General features: G+C 43.1%; 1 protein-coding gene and 1 long non-coding RNA gene across 2 annotated transcripts in view; one reads left to right on the forward strand and one right to left on the reverse strand.

Moving 5' to 3' along the window:
• LOC118297277 overlaps positions 1 to 9865 on the forward strand; it is a 31352-nt gene extending 21487 nt beyond the window's left edge. Inside the window, exons 2-3 of the long non-coding RNA XR_004789302.2 lie at positions 7190 to 7357; positions 8476 to 9865. This is a non-coding gene — a long non-coding RNA (uncharacterized LOC118297277). The remainder of the gene's footprint in view (positions 1 to 7189; positions 7358 to 8475) is intronic.
• has2 (hyaluronan synthase 2) lies at positions 11 to 16349 on the reverse strand. Its single transcript, XM_035621850.2, has 4 exons — positions 15629 to 16349; positions 6758 to 7384; positions 4171 to 4272; positions 11 to 4053 (listed from the first exon to the last, which is right to left on the reverse strand). The coding sequence occupies exons 2-4, from the start codon at positions 7382 to 7384 to the stop codon at positions 3124 to 3126; spliced, it is 1659 nt and encodes a 552-aa protein (XP_035477743.1). The 5' UTR covers positions 15629 to 16349; the 3' UTR covers positions 11 to 3123.
• Positions 16350 to 17002: the final 653 nt, after the last annotated feature.

The raw sequence follows: 17002 nt of genomic DNA on the forward strand, positions 1-17002 counted from the left end.
AACAGGCGACTACAACAATAGTTGTTTTTATTTGGCATAACACAAAAGTGCTTTACGATAATAACACTGCCCACTACGAGTTTGGGTTGGAAACCACCTCAAACCTTTGATGTCATTCATTAAAACCACGATACAGAATCTCTCGTTGAAATTGTATAAAATGTTCCCAGTTCTTCATTTGTTTTTGTTTAGTGAGGCACTTCACAACTTTAAAACAAAGATAGTTTGCAGATTTTGTGCAAATGCTTTTGGACGAATGCTTTCAGTCTGCTTTGGCTTTATTATTTATTGTATCAAGAATTCAACATCGGAGGCTCGACTCCATATAGGTTCAACACTGCAAAAAATATAGCAACTAAAAATGTTTCTCATGCTGTATATATTAAAAGTCATGTATTTTCTGTTTTTGCAGCGTAAACATACGGAACCTTAGGGGTTTTACATGAATACCAGATAACAATCTCAGTACAGAAGTACAGAAGCCTGTAAACCACATAGTTCTTACATAAATATGTTGTTTTTCTATCTAAGTACAAATTACAAAAACACAGGTTCATCATATCTCTCGATATCAATAACTTATCCCTACAAATTGCATTTTTATTGTTGTTATTGCAGACAAAACCCCCAGCTCAAAATTTCACATTGTTTGGTCAGATAAACAAGTCATTGTCAGAACAGATGAAAGAATTAACAAATACATTTTTCAATTTTTTTTCGTATAAAAACATAACTGAAAATAAAGAATCTTTGGCAGCAAAGCAAAAATAGAATAAAAATGTGTGTGTGTATATATATATATATATATATATATATATATATATATATATATATATATATATATGCATGTAAAAACGCATTGAAATACAAGGTATCAATAATTAAACGGCTACAGCAAAGGGCCGACAAGGCAGAGAGATCCAGCTTTGACTTAATTAGGAAACGCATGTAGAAAAAGGGACACCTTTATATTCGATATCACAAACAGATCATAAATTACAGACACTTTCAGAATGCATCAGTCTTTAGACAGCATCCCGACGCCTTGATGCAATGCAAAGAGAACCACTGAGGTATTTCATCTTGATTACGTCAAGCATCACACTGGACGACCGGACAGACATAAAAGTGCATAAGAATTAAACTCATGTCTGCTCCTGTTCTGCAGCAAACACTGGACTTGTTTAATTCCAAAGGGATGGTTGCTTCCATTGAGCGGCCCCATTCACATTCCGATTATCAGGTAGTTCTTTAACCTCATTTGGTATTTATGTTTCCTTCTCACATTTACTTCTTCCTTTGCAAGTTATTGAACACCCTGCAAGGAAGCAGCAAATACAGTATGTGAAAGAAGGAAGAGACCAAGAGCATGTGTAAGGCAAAATCTTTGGATTGGAACATGTCCACCATGTCTACTTGGTGGTGTTCATTCATCTTGGTAGAAAGATCAATCAAAACAATTTTGCAAAATGCAAAAAAGAAAAAGAAAGAGTCATGATTTCTATAAGAATTAAACAGTCACAGCAGCAATATTACACCGTCTCATCTGGTCACATGTTTGCCTGGTCACCTTATATGGTGATTATATCTAACAACTGGTGATGAGTTTGAGATTCTTCACTTTGTAAACGCTGAGAAGAATTCTGCATTCCCGTCATATGGGAACAAAAAAAAGAATGATTGTCCAAAGACAAGACAGGAAGTATCCACACATTCAACAAAATAGATTTGCAGCCTTTTATTACCACGACTGGAAATTTCTGAGGGTCTTGCACCTTTTCACATTCAAGTTACATGCACCAAATTCATTGATGCATTTTGATTAGTTTTAAACATCAAATTAAGTACTGTAATGTAACTCACAAACACTACTTATAACTGTGCTGGAATTTATTTAGGGATTTAACTGATATGAAAATGTATGTGTAGATGTACTACGTACTGTACACTTTTACAAAATGTGAAGACTTCGACAAAGTTTGTCTCCTATCCATATGACATGAGTGCAACAAAGGAAAGACAGCAGCTCTCAACTTTAAAGCCCTTTTTGCATATATTTAATCTTTGTAAATTTATACTGTAGCTCCTAAAAACACTGAAAAAAGTACACCAATGTATCACTCCCCTACTGTATTAATGGGATCCACACTGACAGTCCAGATTACAATTACAGTAATTAGATAGGGAGGTCCATAGCCTTAACAGTTAGGAATGCAAAGTTTTTTTGTTACTTGTCAGGGGTAATACATAGTGTGAATTGGTCTCTAGTCAATTCGTAAAAACATTTCTTAGCGATAGAATGATGCTCTGGAGGTAAAATATTCTCAAAGACCAAGATAAACCCTAATAGGTTTAATGGGTGAGCCAATCATCTAGTTTCTTTGGCTAGGCTAAAGTTAGACTTAAGCCCAGTAAAAATGACATCGGTAAGAGGTAGCTAATATTAGGCCTGCACAGGATATAATATATTGCTGCCAACTGCTATATGTGGAATCTTGTTACAGATTTTGAGGGTTAGCTTTTTGGCCTTATACTATCTGATATTTAGCTAAACATATTAGGGTGAACTTACCCACACTAATGTTTTCATTGTGTCTGTTAGTTGATTGTCAGCAAGGATTACTCAAGAAGTATCGAACAGATTTCCACCAAACTTGCTGGAGGGATGAAGTCATACAATGTTGGTGCAACTCCAGTCAAAGGTGGACCAAGGAATTTTTTGGGAATTGCTTTTCTTCACATTGCAAAAATGGGCATTTTTAGAAAATGCTGGTAAGTTCCCAGGAAATAATGTTTACATATTGATGTAAAAAAAGAAAATCAGACATATCTTGGATTGTTTGATCTTGGCGGAGGTATGCACTCTTCTGAGTGCTACTCTAGTTTAAGTGAGCTAATAAGCTAGCAGGCTGATGTTGAAAGATCGTGGATGCCAGATCAAAGAAAGCAGCCACTGCCATTTGCTATTCAAGTTTGAATAAATTCTGGTTCCTTCCCCATTTTGGTTGAAATCAAACAATTTTTCCTCCAGAGCTGTTCTGCATCTGAAAAACATTTGCATAACAATAACACTGAATGAGAACAACCCAGTAAGAGAGTTCAGTGGTAAACAATGATTGTAAATCATACGTCCAGCACCATATCATAGTGTGTCTCCTTTTTCCTCTTACCACACTTATTTATAAGGACCGTATACAACGTCAACAGCATGACCCAGTAACTGGCATAGACAACTGCCCCTATGACCAGAATGATCTTTTCTGATTCAGGAAAAGGTTTTTTAGTCTGAAGGATTACTGTGTAAATAATCCCAATGAAGAGGATAGTGAACCAAACTGATATAGGAATCAGACCAATGAAGTTCACCACTACTGTTTTCCTTCCAGAGGTCCCCCATCCAGACTTGTTGATTGTCGCTATTGCAAACATTTTGGCTGGCAACAGGCTTGACATGTACAGTACGGAGTAGAACGACATGAACACCATGACAATGTTACCTCTGAGGCAGCTGGCGAATGACGACTTGATCAGGGCCACTGCCTGCACAATGAGTAGAAATAACAGAATGTTCCACAGCCTTCCTTGGTAGAAGAGCTTGATAGCAGTGGCAATGAGAAAAAATGGGAAGAAGCCTGTGATCACAGCCTCATAAGTCATCCATAGATGATGCTTGTGGAACCACATGGAGTTATATAGCCATTCTCTGAAATACGACTTACTCCAACGTGTCTGTTGGTTGAGCCACCGCAAGTATGTAACCGGCGTTTCTGTGAGGCACTTTGATCGTGCCGTGTATTTGGTGGCATACCCAAGGCTGAGAACTCTGTTGGTGAGATGGCGGTCATCCCCGAAACTACAGTGGGATCCCATGAAAGTCTGGTTGTACCAGTCCTCCAGGAACTCGTGCAAGAGCGAGTTTCGGTACATTCCTAAAGGCCCGCTGATGCACTGCACGCAGCCAAAGTAGGATTGGCAAGCCCGTTCAATGTTGAAGGCCATCCAGTACCGTACACTGCTCAAGAAGGAGATCCACGACTCATATTTGTTTAGGATCTAGGAAGGAATTCATAAGCAAGGGAAAAAGTTATATGCTTAAAGAGGTAACTTTATTTTATTTTTTAATAAGTCACTTGCATGGATGAAGAGAATATTCATAGTTTTGTAACTAACCTGTACATCTCCTCCAACACCTCCAACCATTGGGTCTTCTTCTAGTACCTTCACCATCTCCACCGATGAGGCTGGGTCTAGCATGGTGTCAGAGTCACACACCTGAGTAAAACCCGGGGAAAAAAAACTGTGTTATTTGTGTTTCAGGGTCACTCTGATCCTCTGATACAGTCATATAAAAAGGCACACGGATTGAGGATAGTATAGTACACTGTAACTGCTAGACTAGGCTTAAATCTTGTCACAAGCAGTCAACGTATTATTAGGTTAGATTGATTAAATCTGTTGCAAATACTTTTATATGTACATCTGTTACTCAACTTGGCTTGTAAGGCCACCACATACAATCCACTCAGTGCACTGTGGCTGATCTAGAGATAATGTGCGAATGTTTTTCCCTGTGACAAATTGATTAGTTGAAGAGTAGGTATGAGTTTCAGTTGGCTAAGATTTTCTTGGGTTGTCTGCATGTGGAAATGTACTGACATGATGACTAGGAGCGCAGCAGTTAGATCTTTTAAAATTTCTGTTTGGTGGAAGGTTTTTTGGTCTGCTGTAGCCACCTACAGGTGTTTGTATCAAAGCATCGTATCAAAGAGTTCTTATCCTGAAACCCCCCCCTTTCTGTTATAAAGACTCACTGAAATTGAGTAATCACTGAAAATGATTAAAATAAAGATGGTATTACTCAGTTTCATTTATTGCTCAAGATGTATTTTTTATAACAACACCAGCTGACTATTACAAAACAAATATGATGTGATGACACTTCATGTTTTGGCCTGTTTGACAGAGCTTTTGGTTCAATTTAACACTAATGCCAGGTTTGTAAATTGGTTACAGCTTTTTCTTTTGAGTAATATGAGAACCTTGAGACTTGAGAAGAACAATCAAGTCTATGGTCAAGGGAATTTTTAAATGAGAACACTTAAACAATGTTTTATATATGTTTAGGATCTAACATGTAAAATGAATCATGAAGCTTTTTTTTCTTAACAGTTTGTGCCCATTCCCACAGATGATGGTTCAGCATGCTACAATGACATAAATTGTATTCATATAATTAATTATTGAGGTATACATGGGGGAACACAGCTAGTTATTGTATTTTTTCACAGTAGGAAGATTTCCACATTATAACAATGAACTGCTAATGTCTGGTTATAGTTGCTTATAGTGTTGCAATGTGCAGTTTTTATTTAGACATGATTTTGTGCAGTGTAACGCATAATCATTCATTGACAGAAAGAAAAACTGTCACAGGAAAGTGCAATTAAGGTCACAATTTAGTACTGATGGTCGGATTTCAGTTAGACTATGCCATGTGTCTACTCCCCCTTCACACTGCATTTACTTTGTAGACAAGCACAATTTAAAGCCAGACTACAGATTCTTTTTTACTGAGTAGGGGTTGATGTAGCCACAAGCGATAATTACAGGATGCTGCTAAATGCTAACATGTTGTGTTACAGTAGCACAGACAAAGAAGAGTCAAAAAAACAGTATGTACTGACAGTGTAATGTCGGTTACACAGTAATATCAACTTAAAGATTGCTTGCATTAGCCGCTATAAGCTGTAAGTATACAGCATCATATCCCGTATATGTGTATTGACTTGACTGAGGGTGTGTTGTCCAGACACAGTGTTTTGTTTATTCTTTCAAAAGCTGTAAAGCTTTCACGAAGAATAACTATGCTCATAGTTTGTTACCACAGTATTTTTATCGCCACCACGGCCCACATTTCCTTTAACATTTTCCACCTGCAGGATAAAAACACATTTCCTGCAGGATTAAATCACATCAGCTTGTTTTACCGAGCCTGACAATACTGTTAATGTTTGCAGGGCCTGTTTATATTTTAGGCCACATCACCGTACAATGTTAGCATTATAGACTGGTCTCACCGGTGAAACACCTTTGGGAACTGGGGTTTCCAAAGATATAATTTAGGTGTCATTAATAAACACTGAGATTATTGTTTTTTTAAACTAGTTTTAACTGATGGCGGTAATACGTTAAATTCCATACAGATCTTAACCCTACAAAAAGTTACATCTGTCATATTCAACAGTGACTCTAAGCAATTTGAAACCCAGCAAACAAATGCGTAACAAATTCAACCTTCCTCTGACACAGTTTTGGCCCCTGACTCTTGAATACCGCTCATGTTGAAAAAGGTAACACTCAGCTCTGGGAAACAGATCTGTTATTACACTTAGACATCAGCTACTGCTGCCTGTTCTTCACGCTACACTTCACAACATGATGCACACAGCCACCGTCCGTCTAAAAGCCACACAAAAGACTCTTTGTGGACCCCAGGTTTGGCTTGGCAGAGCCCTCTTCCCCTCTACAGACATATTTTTTCTCCATCTCCCCCTCTCTTCCCCCTCTCTTTGAATCAAATTGGCTTCCTCTACCTCAATCTAACATATTCTCCCCTTCCCTTCATTCTTCCTTTCATGTCCACTGTCCTTGTCTTACCTGCATGTATACATCTACACGCACAAATCATCCATCCATCCCTTCTTTCACCACTCCTTAATACCCTACTTAAAGGCATTTCTAATTGAATGGGCCTTACCTGCACATAGTCCACGCTCCTTCCCAGTGCTTTGAAGGCTGTGTACATGACCTCTCTCTTCCCTCCCCACTTCTGCATGATGCACAGACACTTGTTGCTCAGCACCACCTTGGAGATCTGCTGAAGGCTCTCAGCGTAGCTCTCATCCGTCTCCTCGGGCCCTCTGCTGTGAAAGTTACTCCGCCACACGTAGGTAGCCGATTTGTCCCATCCCATCACCTCTTTAAAAATCTCCATCATGTAAAAGTCATCGTCTGAGTTCCCGTCGATTACCATGATCACTTTGATCCCTGGGTATGTCAGCCTCTTCACTGACACCAGGCATTTCCTCAGGTAGTTTGGATCCTCTTGGTACGCTGCGATGCACAACGCCAGGGATTTATTCAGTTTGATCGGCGTCTCTAATGAGCGCCGCATGTTTCTGTGTTCTAGGAGCGCAAAGATGCTCTGGATAATGAGGTGGACAACCAAGATGGCTCCATACAGCCCAAACGATAGGTGGTTGCCGGCTGTGGTGAAGAACTGGTAGCCCATGATGTAGGCTGTGGAGATGCCCACCAGGAGGGACAGGCCGAACATGGTGGTCCCGAATACCCGCAGGTAGGTGAGGATTCTTTGACACTTCATCTAGGGACAAAAGAAAAGGGTAAGATTTAGTGGTTACGGTGTAAAAGGTTTATGATTGTAGTACTGTACTGATGCCATGTGGTTCACTGAGTAGATGGAGAATCTAGAGCCTCATCATATGCTCCATTTTCACAAGAAATATGATGCAAATAAATCTGATGTTCAAAGGAAAACATGTGAGGGGAAAATGGGGAAAAAGAGAAAACATTTATCTAGAGCATCATATCAGAAATACACTGACTTAATTAACAGCATTAGAACTTTTAAAGGTTACATACTACTTGAAATATCCATCCATCCAACAACCATCCACTCTCACATTCACACCTACAGGCAATTTAGAGTCTTCAATGACCCTAACCCCATTCTGCATGTCTTTGGACTGTGGGAGGAAGCCGGAGAACCCGGCGAGAACCCACGCATACACGGGGAGAACATGCAAACTCCACACAGAACGGCCCTGGTTGGTTTCAACCGGGACTCGAACCCAGAGGCTTCTTGCTGTGAGGTGAAAGTGCTAACCACTACACCACCGTGCAGCCCTACGTGAAATATGGAAAATGCTTTTTTTTTTATAGTTCTGGACCATACTCTCCTTTGGCACACACTGCCTTGTTTTATTACTACAAACTCAGGTAGGGAAAGCAGTAAAGTTTCTCCTCTCTTTTTGACTCCCCCCTCCCCCTCTCCTTCCCACCGCCCCTCCCCAATATCCCTGTCTAAATGTCAGACAGTTGTGAGTGGCCAATTGTTCCAAATCTGCTTTAGTGTGGGTGGCCGCACATTACACGGCTTCCCGACCTAATTAACCAACAAGTTGGCTTCCGTCTGCCAAACGTTCCAACTCCAATAAACAATAATGGCATTTTGTTTACTGTAAAGGCAAAGTTTTGAACACTTTTAGGCAAATACCATGAAAAAACCCAAAAAACTCCCCTTTAGAACATGAGGATTTTTCCCGTGCGTTTTCAGTGGGGACAGATGAAGAACATCCGTTGCTTTCTGAGCAAAAGGTTTTTGTTTTTTTTGTTTACGAACATGCGCCCTGCTGCACAAGATCTTCTGCTGAAAATGTGAACGTTTGCTTCCAGCCCTCATTATGTTGCTGCCGCCATCTGTTTGGCAGACCAACGGAGACCCACTCAGCGTGGCTCAGCTCGGCTCAACAGAGAGCGGACCGCCCTGTGATGTCATCTGTTTATATCTCCGTGGGAAGAAGAAGACAAGAGCTTCTTAGATTTTCTAATGCTGCACGTGTGCTTCTTCCCCTCTGAGACTCCCAAAGACAGTATGACAAGAAGGTTTTTGTGATTTACCTAAGAGAATGGTGTGCAGCGAAGAGAAGGAATATATGACATTACAATGCTCTGCACATTATGGAGAACATGCTTTTTCCATAGCATAGATGAGAAAGGTCATAGTATGCTTTTCTGGTCCGTGAGGCTCCGCCTTGTGGTACATCATTTTACATGTTACGCTGCATTTGAGAGATTTCTAAACTGTTTTTGGTGCAACTGCATTGATTTGATGTACAATTGGGAAGAAAAACATTTCCCAACATCCTATATCATTACATGGGAGTTTCACAAATGTGTAAGTTTTAAGTTTTAAGAAAAACATGTAAATCCGGACAGGCGGTAAAGTTAAAAGAAAAGCACAAGAAGCCAAGCGCAACAGTGAGACAAGACAAGACGACGGATCTCTGAGTGTCGGAGAGAAAAAAAACGAGAGACACTGAGCCACAGTGAAGAAGCAGAGAGAGGCTGAGGGAATAGAGGAACACACGCACACAATACACACACACAATACACACACCCCTTGGCTCAGACATAATGCCTTGTTCATTCGTTCATTGGAGGAGAAGGCCACAGCCAGTGTAGCAGGCCTCCTCTGGCACGTGGCAAAGCTCTTAACATCAGCCGCTCATTTACAAGACCCCTGACGTACACACACAAACACAGGCACTATACACACACACTCACACTCACACACATACACACACATTCACATACGCAAATGCACGTACTATAAAAAATGTATTACACTCGTGCAAACTGTGTGTTCGGATGTCCATAAAAATACACATTTTTTTATTTTGTAAAGATGAGATCGCATTCCATCTTCACCTGACACCTTCTGTTTGTGTGTGGATACAAATGTTTTATTAATAGATATGGCAGTGCAGAATAAACCTTTTCACACTGTCTCCCTACATCAGCTTTGAATGAAGTAATAGTTTTTGAGTGAAATGTGAATGTCTTCTTGTCAAAATCCTTCGTATTAGGACAGAAGACAAACGAATCCACGATGTGGTAAATCATAGCTGTGAGACATAGCTGTCTGAATGACACTGAACAAGTCTACTCTCTGAATTTTCAGTTTGCAACACACTTTTTGGACTGTGGGTGGAAAACTGGGACGAAACCGCCACAGACACATGCAGATCCGGCAAACTCCACACAGCGTTTGCTGCTTTTTGAAAGCTTGTTTACTTATTCATCTCTGGTATATAAAAAAAAAAGCTTGTGGTTTAAGTACGAAACCAAACTGTGAAATTCAATCCAGGTCCGGCTCCACAGGCACACACCCTCTGCCTTTCTCTCATCCCAGACAAACTGAGCACTTTCGAATGCAGTCAGTGCGACTTCTGTGAGTCAGTGCAAGAACGAACCCGACAGATGTTGACACCTGTTCGGATGCTTCGCTCTTCACAACGCCTCACACGCCGTTTTGGGGCGTGTGGTCCGACGGAGAGCTCAGACTAACAATTAGCTCAGACTGCAGACAAAAAAGAAAAATAGATCAGCCGTGATAGTCATCCCAGCTTGGCCCCAGCCCCGGGGAGATAATGATAACGCAGCTTCATCACTCGAATGTCTTCGGTGTCCTTTTCGACGCGTGGGGATGATGTCACTTTGGAGAGGTGTGCATGTTTATCTACGCGTGTCGGTGTATGACACGGATCTGTGTGCGCGTTGACGGCGTCATTAGCACATGTGGAGGACTTCACCCTCAGCTCGATGTTTGTTTTCATTTCTTGGCACATGCGAGCGATAAGACGTCATCAATATCTCGTGTGTGTGTGTGTGCGTGTGTGTGTGTGTGTGTGTGTGCGTGTGCGTGTGTGTCCAGCCCCATGGTGACTTTGGGTTGGTCTCCCTCTGACGTCGTTAACGGTCTCTTGAGTGAAACTTTGTCTGGCAGAGAAAATGCTACAATGATGTCGAGTCTTGTAACGACAGAGGTGAAGGGGTTGATTGGCCGAAAGACGAATGAATTAAAGAGCGAATGTTACCTCTCTAGCATAACTTTTGGAGGAAACTCAATTTGGCCTGGCACGTTACAGCTCTGCTGAGATGTAACAGTCAGAAGAGCCGAATGGATCGATGGATGGATGTGAAGACGGTGATGTTAAGACAGTGTAAACTGGGGTAACGGCAAATGGTTTGAATATCCAAAGCACCACGTAGCACGGCACTGAGCCATTCAAACTTTACCGATTAAGATTGTGATTACTGTACGTGAACCCTTGTTGGCATGTGAACGTGGAGCGTGACATCCCTCTCTCATTTGAGTTGTATGAGCTATAATCCTGTACCAGATATGAATAGACGTGCACATGCCTTTGATAATCAGCTGCAGTCTGTGTGCTAAATAAGTGTGTTGTGGCACTATTGTGGACATTTTTGGAAGAAAAAAATACCCCTATCCCAGTTTTAAAAAAAGCAATTGGTGTCTGAATGAGAAGCGTTACTGTATGTAGAATTGTGACAGGTTTGGTTCCCTGCAGTTATCTGAAAAAACCCTTTAGTCAGTTAGAACTTAAACAACCTTGATAAAGAAAAGATGTATTAACCGATCTTCTTTTCAGTCTTTAAAGTCTCGTGTATAATTAGGTGTCACAAAAGTTTGACGCTAAAGTAGAGTCTGATATCAAAGACCTAAAACAATCCTCTCTGTCAGATTTAATATGGAGTTAGTACATAGTTAGAATCACTACATGCTGGGATAACCCTCGTGCATGTTACATAATAACTTGATAGGTGTCAGATGTACTGTATATGTGACTCGTCTGGATACTGCAAATGTGAATGCCATTAAAAGCCGGCCATGTGTGCACACGTTTGCACATGTTTGTGCGAGCGTTAAAGCCAAGCAAAAAGTTGTATAGAGTGTGTGTTTGGCCACACAGGAAGAGGTGGGTGTGCGTGTTGGTGTCTGCATTGCTTGTGATTAATCGTTGCTCCGCTCAGGCAATGTATAAATCGGAAGCGAAGTTAAAGAAAAAAGAAGAAAAAAAAGAATCTTTATGAGATAACATAACACTTGACTTGGCAGTCATTGGCTGGAAGAGTAACGCTCTCGAGTCGGGGGGGCTCTGGCCAGTTGAGTGCGATTCACAAATCAAACTTTAATGTTCCTCTGACGATCTGACCCGCTGGCCCCTGTGGCCCCGATACTTTTTGAATGAGCACAGTATATGAATGAGGAAGGGCTACGATTTAATTTAGCTGAGGCCTTTTCAAACAATGTCATCAGCTCTATCAATTTGCGATTTCCCTCATGACGTTTGCAGCTCACGTGCTCCTAAGCAGATGATGAGACGGAGCAGAGGAGGGACAAACGTACAGTACACTACTGGACCGAGGCCAACTCACCCTGTTCCACTTCCTTCTACTCATTGATGTTTTTTGAGAAAAAAAAACATTTAAAAAATCTCGGTCAGATGACAATCAAAAGATGGCGTGAATGTACAGTGGTAAAAATGAATTTCGCAACTACTCTCATCATAGTGGCACTACTTTTCCATTGACGCCGTGCTGGTCTATAGTCTAATGGCTCCGGTATGAATGAAGCTGTACCCTAAGGTCTTCAAAGGCATCACCAGGAAGTGTTTGACTCTCTCTACTCCTCCTCTTTCTCCTCCTCCTCTTCCTCCTTTCCCTCTTGTAAAGACACGACCCCCCCCCCCCCCCCCCCCCCCCCCCCCCCCCCCCCCCCCATGTGGTCGCGGTGTGCTGCCGTTGTGTGAGCGTCAGAGTCATTATGAGAACCAGGAAGACTTAAGAGTGTAACACCACCCACTTGCACCACACTGCACTGCTCCTTAAATGATTGGAATCAGGGGGACAGGGGTGCAAGTGGCCACGGCACAGCATTAAAAAGGGGGTTGATTTTTACCCCCACCCCCTTTATTTTCTCTTTCCTCCACCCCCAGCTGTCTCTTTACTGTAGTTCCTCTCCTGTATGCTATTAGAGCAAGGTGTGATACGGATAAAGATTGCGACACGCCGCCAACGTGTTTTGCTCTTAAGTTTTTTAAAGCGAAGGCGCTTGTTGAGGCGGCTCTATGCACGATTGCATAAAACGCTGGCGTAAATCTGTTTGCAGGTTTGAAGGCAAGCTACGGCGTTTGCAGTTTTTGGCATTTCTTCTCCCGCTGACTGGTCTGCGGCTTTTTTCTCTTTCTTTCTTTCTTGTGAATGAGGAGACGAAAGTGTACGAGAGGGTGCGAGAGAGAGAAGGAGAGAGGAGGCAAAGAGAGACTTGGGAAAAGCTGGGGAGGACAACGGTGTTCAGTAAGAAATGACAGAAAAGTGAGAGAGGAGGGATGGCGGGTACCAAAGAGGGGGGGGGGGCTCGGTTGGCTCGGTTCACTTCCAGCTGAGGCACTGGAGGAACGCCACTGTGGCAGGCTCCAAAACCTTCAGCCAAATTCCAGCTGCAGCTCAGCTGACACAGTAAATCCCTCCACAGCTTTCCGCCCCTGCCTCAGTGTGTGTCTGTTCTAGTTCCCCGTGAAGCCTTTTACGCAGTGAATGTGATGTTTCACTTCTTCAGTCACTGACTGTTTGGTTCCTCCTGCTTCTAAAAAAGGCCCCGTGCTTTTCACAAATCCAGCAGGCGTCTTCCATTGAGCCAACACTTTTCCTCTCTGACAACAGACTTTTATCAACTGGGCCCTGAAATAGCTGGACTGAAGAGAATTCTATTCGTAGCTCTCTGTGTTATCAGGGCTCCGAGATAACAGAGACGGGGAGTCGCAGTCAGCCTGAATGGAAGGATTGAAAAGATCTTTGGAGGTATTAAAGAACAGAGAAAAGAATATGACTGTGATTCAGACTTAAACATTTTGGACCATTGGAGATTCACCAACAGCGTTTCATAAAAAAAAAAATTTAAAAAAGGGAAAAATTCAGGGAGCCAACTGCTTTGCAGCTACTCAAACTTTACTTCATGCAGCTCTTGCTGCTCACTTTACGGTATTGACCGTAACTCCTGCATCAGCGCTGGCGTCACTCTTGCCTGTGAGACTCGGTGTGACTCAGTACGAGCGAGGCCACTGGGATGCCAAGTTTTCACTTATACTGGCTGGCTCCGGAGCCGCTTCGCTGCTACTTTACCAAGCAAACATATGGAGAGGAAAAAAAAACATGAAGGCATGACGGCAGACTGGATGAGGTAGGTGGCGTTGGTGCGGTGTGTTTGGGAGGGGCTGCACATAGACGCTCTCTTCTAACGCGAGCAGTTATACCCTGACAGCCCCCAAGGCCCTGTGCACCGGAGGACCCACGCTGTGAGCAGTAACGGCACGTGAGACTTGTTGTGAGCCCTAATGGGGACCAGTCGTGGAATGCCTTCCTCTGTTAAGTCACAAAGACTGCTGCGGAGGGACATCCCGTGGCACTGACAAGTCTGCGGTGAACGGTCAACTGTGCGTCTGTGCCGTGAATACCAGGGGAGCAAACTAAGTTACTTTTCTTTTTGCCTTTTTTCCTCCTGCTGTCAGCTTTATGGCGACGCATATTTTGGCACTTAAGATAAACTGGATGACCAGAGGTGGATTCCCTTCCTTCCCTCCTGTACAGCTGTAGACTGAGCCCCCACTCTCAGCGAAGGAACTCCCCTGAGGGTTGAGATTAGGGTCAGTGTGTACGTATTAGTTTGTGTATACTCAGACAGACGGCCCACACGTGTGGCCTGTATCTGAAATTTACACACGCAGCGCAAAAACTTAAATGAGGTGGATATGTCGTCATCGATGTGGAGTACATGCTTCCTCACGCCGTTCTGGTCGGACGTGACAAGGAATCCAGCTTGTTCCGTTCAGTGTTAAAATGCACGATGGAAAGATTAGCCAGGGGAAATCTCTCCCATGTGAAAGACAGAAACTCTACTGTACACCATAGATAAAACTGCCAGGGAAAAGCTTAGACGGCCAACTCGCAGATGGACATTCCCCGTGAGGGTTTCACACGAGCCAACAGATGGTATCTGCAGACTGAGAGGAGAGAGTAGGCGGACGGAGGAAGAGAGTTTGGCGACGACGGAGCGTGACGGATGTTCATTTGCATTCGTGTTAGTGGGTGTGTGAGGATGTTATGATGCCAACAGCAACTATGCAAGTTTGCATTCATAACTTTGTGGGTGCAGTGTGTCTATGGTGGCAACTGTCATAAGCTTTCAGTGATGTTTACCTGCATTTACACTTCTGACCTCTGGCAGAAAGTCTTGGAGGAACCGAAGAAACAGCGGAACAGTTTAACATTCCGCATGTCTCTACCACATCATTATAATCAATAATTAATGTCAGAAACATGAAGGCTATTGTGAGCATCCACGTGTGCGCTGACAGCCAGTTTCACATTAGACATCAAATTACGCGCACACAGAACGTGTCCAATCCCAGCCCTCCCATTGGCGCACCCCCATCGCAACCATGACGTAGTCCTCGGTTTATTTTATTCCCTGGCTCGGACGCTGGGTGGTTTGATACGATTAGGAGAGTAATCTGGAGAAATGTTTCGCACATTTACACAGCGGGTACATCGGGGAATGGAGGAATTCAAATATCCGTGCCAGTGAGGGGGAAACATTAACAGTTGAGACAAGTATTTTGAATTGAATAATATATTTAAAAAGACACAATGGCTCTTCAACTTGGAAACTTTTTCGGATGATGATACCTGCGCTTTACGCACGACTTTACGCACGAGAGAGAGGGAGATAAAGAGAAACATACAGCATGCATGCATGCATCCCCCCCCCCCCCCCCCGGCATCCGTATGATTTTAAAATCATACAAATAAAGCCCATCCAACAGTAGCCCGCATGATATAACACAAGGGTTGGGAGCACCAGCGTGTCCACAGATGCGCTTAAATAGTCTCCAAACCACTTGTGCACGACTAGGCTCGGCGCGGATCGTTCCGTCACCTCGCCAGCCGACCGCCCGCCGCCTACCTTGAAGCGGCCGTCGTCCCGTCGGTCGTCCTTCGGAGAGGATGCGGTCAGCTCCGGCAGCTCTGGCACCGCCGCTCCACGGGGAGGAAGAGTCTTGACAAAGTTTCAAGGGACACTTGTGGAGTAGCGAGTCTCATGAATCCGCACAGAATGATCCTCATTAATAGTAAAAAAAAATAAAAAACGTGGACGTTCCCCTAAATGTGTGACTTGTCCTCTCTTAGTTTTTTTTTAAGTGTGTCTGCAGCCACAACTCGTGCATCTCATCGCGTCAGTCAACTTGGGCATCATTCACATATAGATATATTAAAAGAACAAAGTATAAATAAGAAGTAGGCTAGGTGAAAATGATAAATATTCTCCTCCAGCGACTTCTGGCAGTTTGATTCATTCTGAAAAGTTTTAGAAAGTTACAAAAAAGTCATCGCCTGTGCCAGCGTCTCTCATGGTAATACAAATTATAATGATAAAAAAAAAAGTTTCCAACAGCGACTCTATCGTCAAATCAAATCGAAGTATTATTGCTCTGTGGAGGGCATGTAAGTATATTTCTATAGTTTGCCCCCAAAGCAACCAGGTTACACAGCGCTGCAGCTACATGGCCAAACGTCTATCTGCCGCTGTTTCAGCTGTCTAATTCCTTCCAGACGACTGTGTGAGGGTGTGTGTGTGTGAGGGTGTGTGTGTGTGTGTGTGGAGTCTCCTTTATGGCTGCTGCTGCTGCTCCCAAACCCCTTTTACCGGGCAACAACAGATTGGCGTGTTGTTTTAATAAGAGGGGAAGGTTTTGGGGGTGTGAGGAGGAGCGAGAGGAGGAAAGAGAGAGAGAGAGAGACTCACTCATCCAAAGTCATTCAAACTCCTGAGGAGGCTACACAGAGAGAGAGAGAGAGAGAGAGAGAGAGAGAGAGAGAGAGAGAGACTCACTTCCATTGGCTGTCCATGTCCCCCATTCATACCTGGGTGCAGGGCAGGACTGTGGCTTGCTGCTGAGAAGTTTTGTCTTCGATTACAGAGTGATAAGTGGCACATCAGCTTCAAAAATCGACCCATGTGTATATTGCTCCACACTGAAAAGTGATGGATATGGGGGGGGGAAGAAGGGACAAAACAAGGACAAAAAGAGCATTTTGTGGATGAATTAGAGTCCGGACGGTCCCTCTGTGTGACAGATGCTCGCTCTGTGTGCACGTGTGAGCTGGAGTTTGGATTGTTATGGAATTTCAGACATTTCATTGATTCAAAGGAAAGAGTGTGACTCCACACTTCGGCCAGCAGGCAGTGCTGTGTAATGCAGAACCCTGAGTCTGGGGGGGGGGGGGGGAGATGTACAGTAGCTCCTCTGCCAGGGATCATGTTACTCATACGACCAAA

The sequence above is a fragment of the Scophthalmus maximus genome, chromosome 1 (genome assembly GCF_022379125.1).
Source record: "Scophthalmus maximus strain ysfricsl-2021 chromosome 1, ASM2237912v1, whole genome shotgun sequence".
Taxonomy (NCBI): domain Eukaryota; kingdom Metazoa; phylum Chordata; class Actinopteri; order Pleuronectiformes; family Scophthalmidae; genus Scophthalmus; species Scophthalmus maximus.

What these genes read in the sequence shown, in the direction of transcription:
- has2 (XM_035621850.2), bottom strand. Translation starts at nt 7,384, where the DNA reads ATGAAGTGTCAAAGAATCCTCACCTACCTGCGGGTATTCGGGACCACC. An exon ending in GGAGCGTGGACTATGTGCAG is followed by an intron (nt 4,273 to 6,757) that starts GTAAGGCCCATT and finishes GGTTTTACTCAG; the next exon opens with GTGTGTGACTCTGACACCAT. An exon ending in GTGTTGGAGGAGATGTACAG is followed by an intron (nt 4,054 to 4,170) that starts GTTAGTTACAAA and finishes ATTCCTTCCTAG; the next exon opens with ATCCTAAACAAATATGAGTC.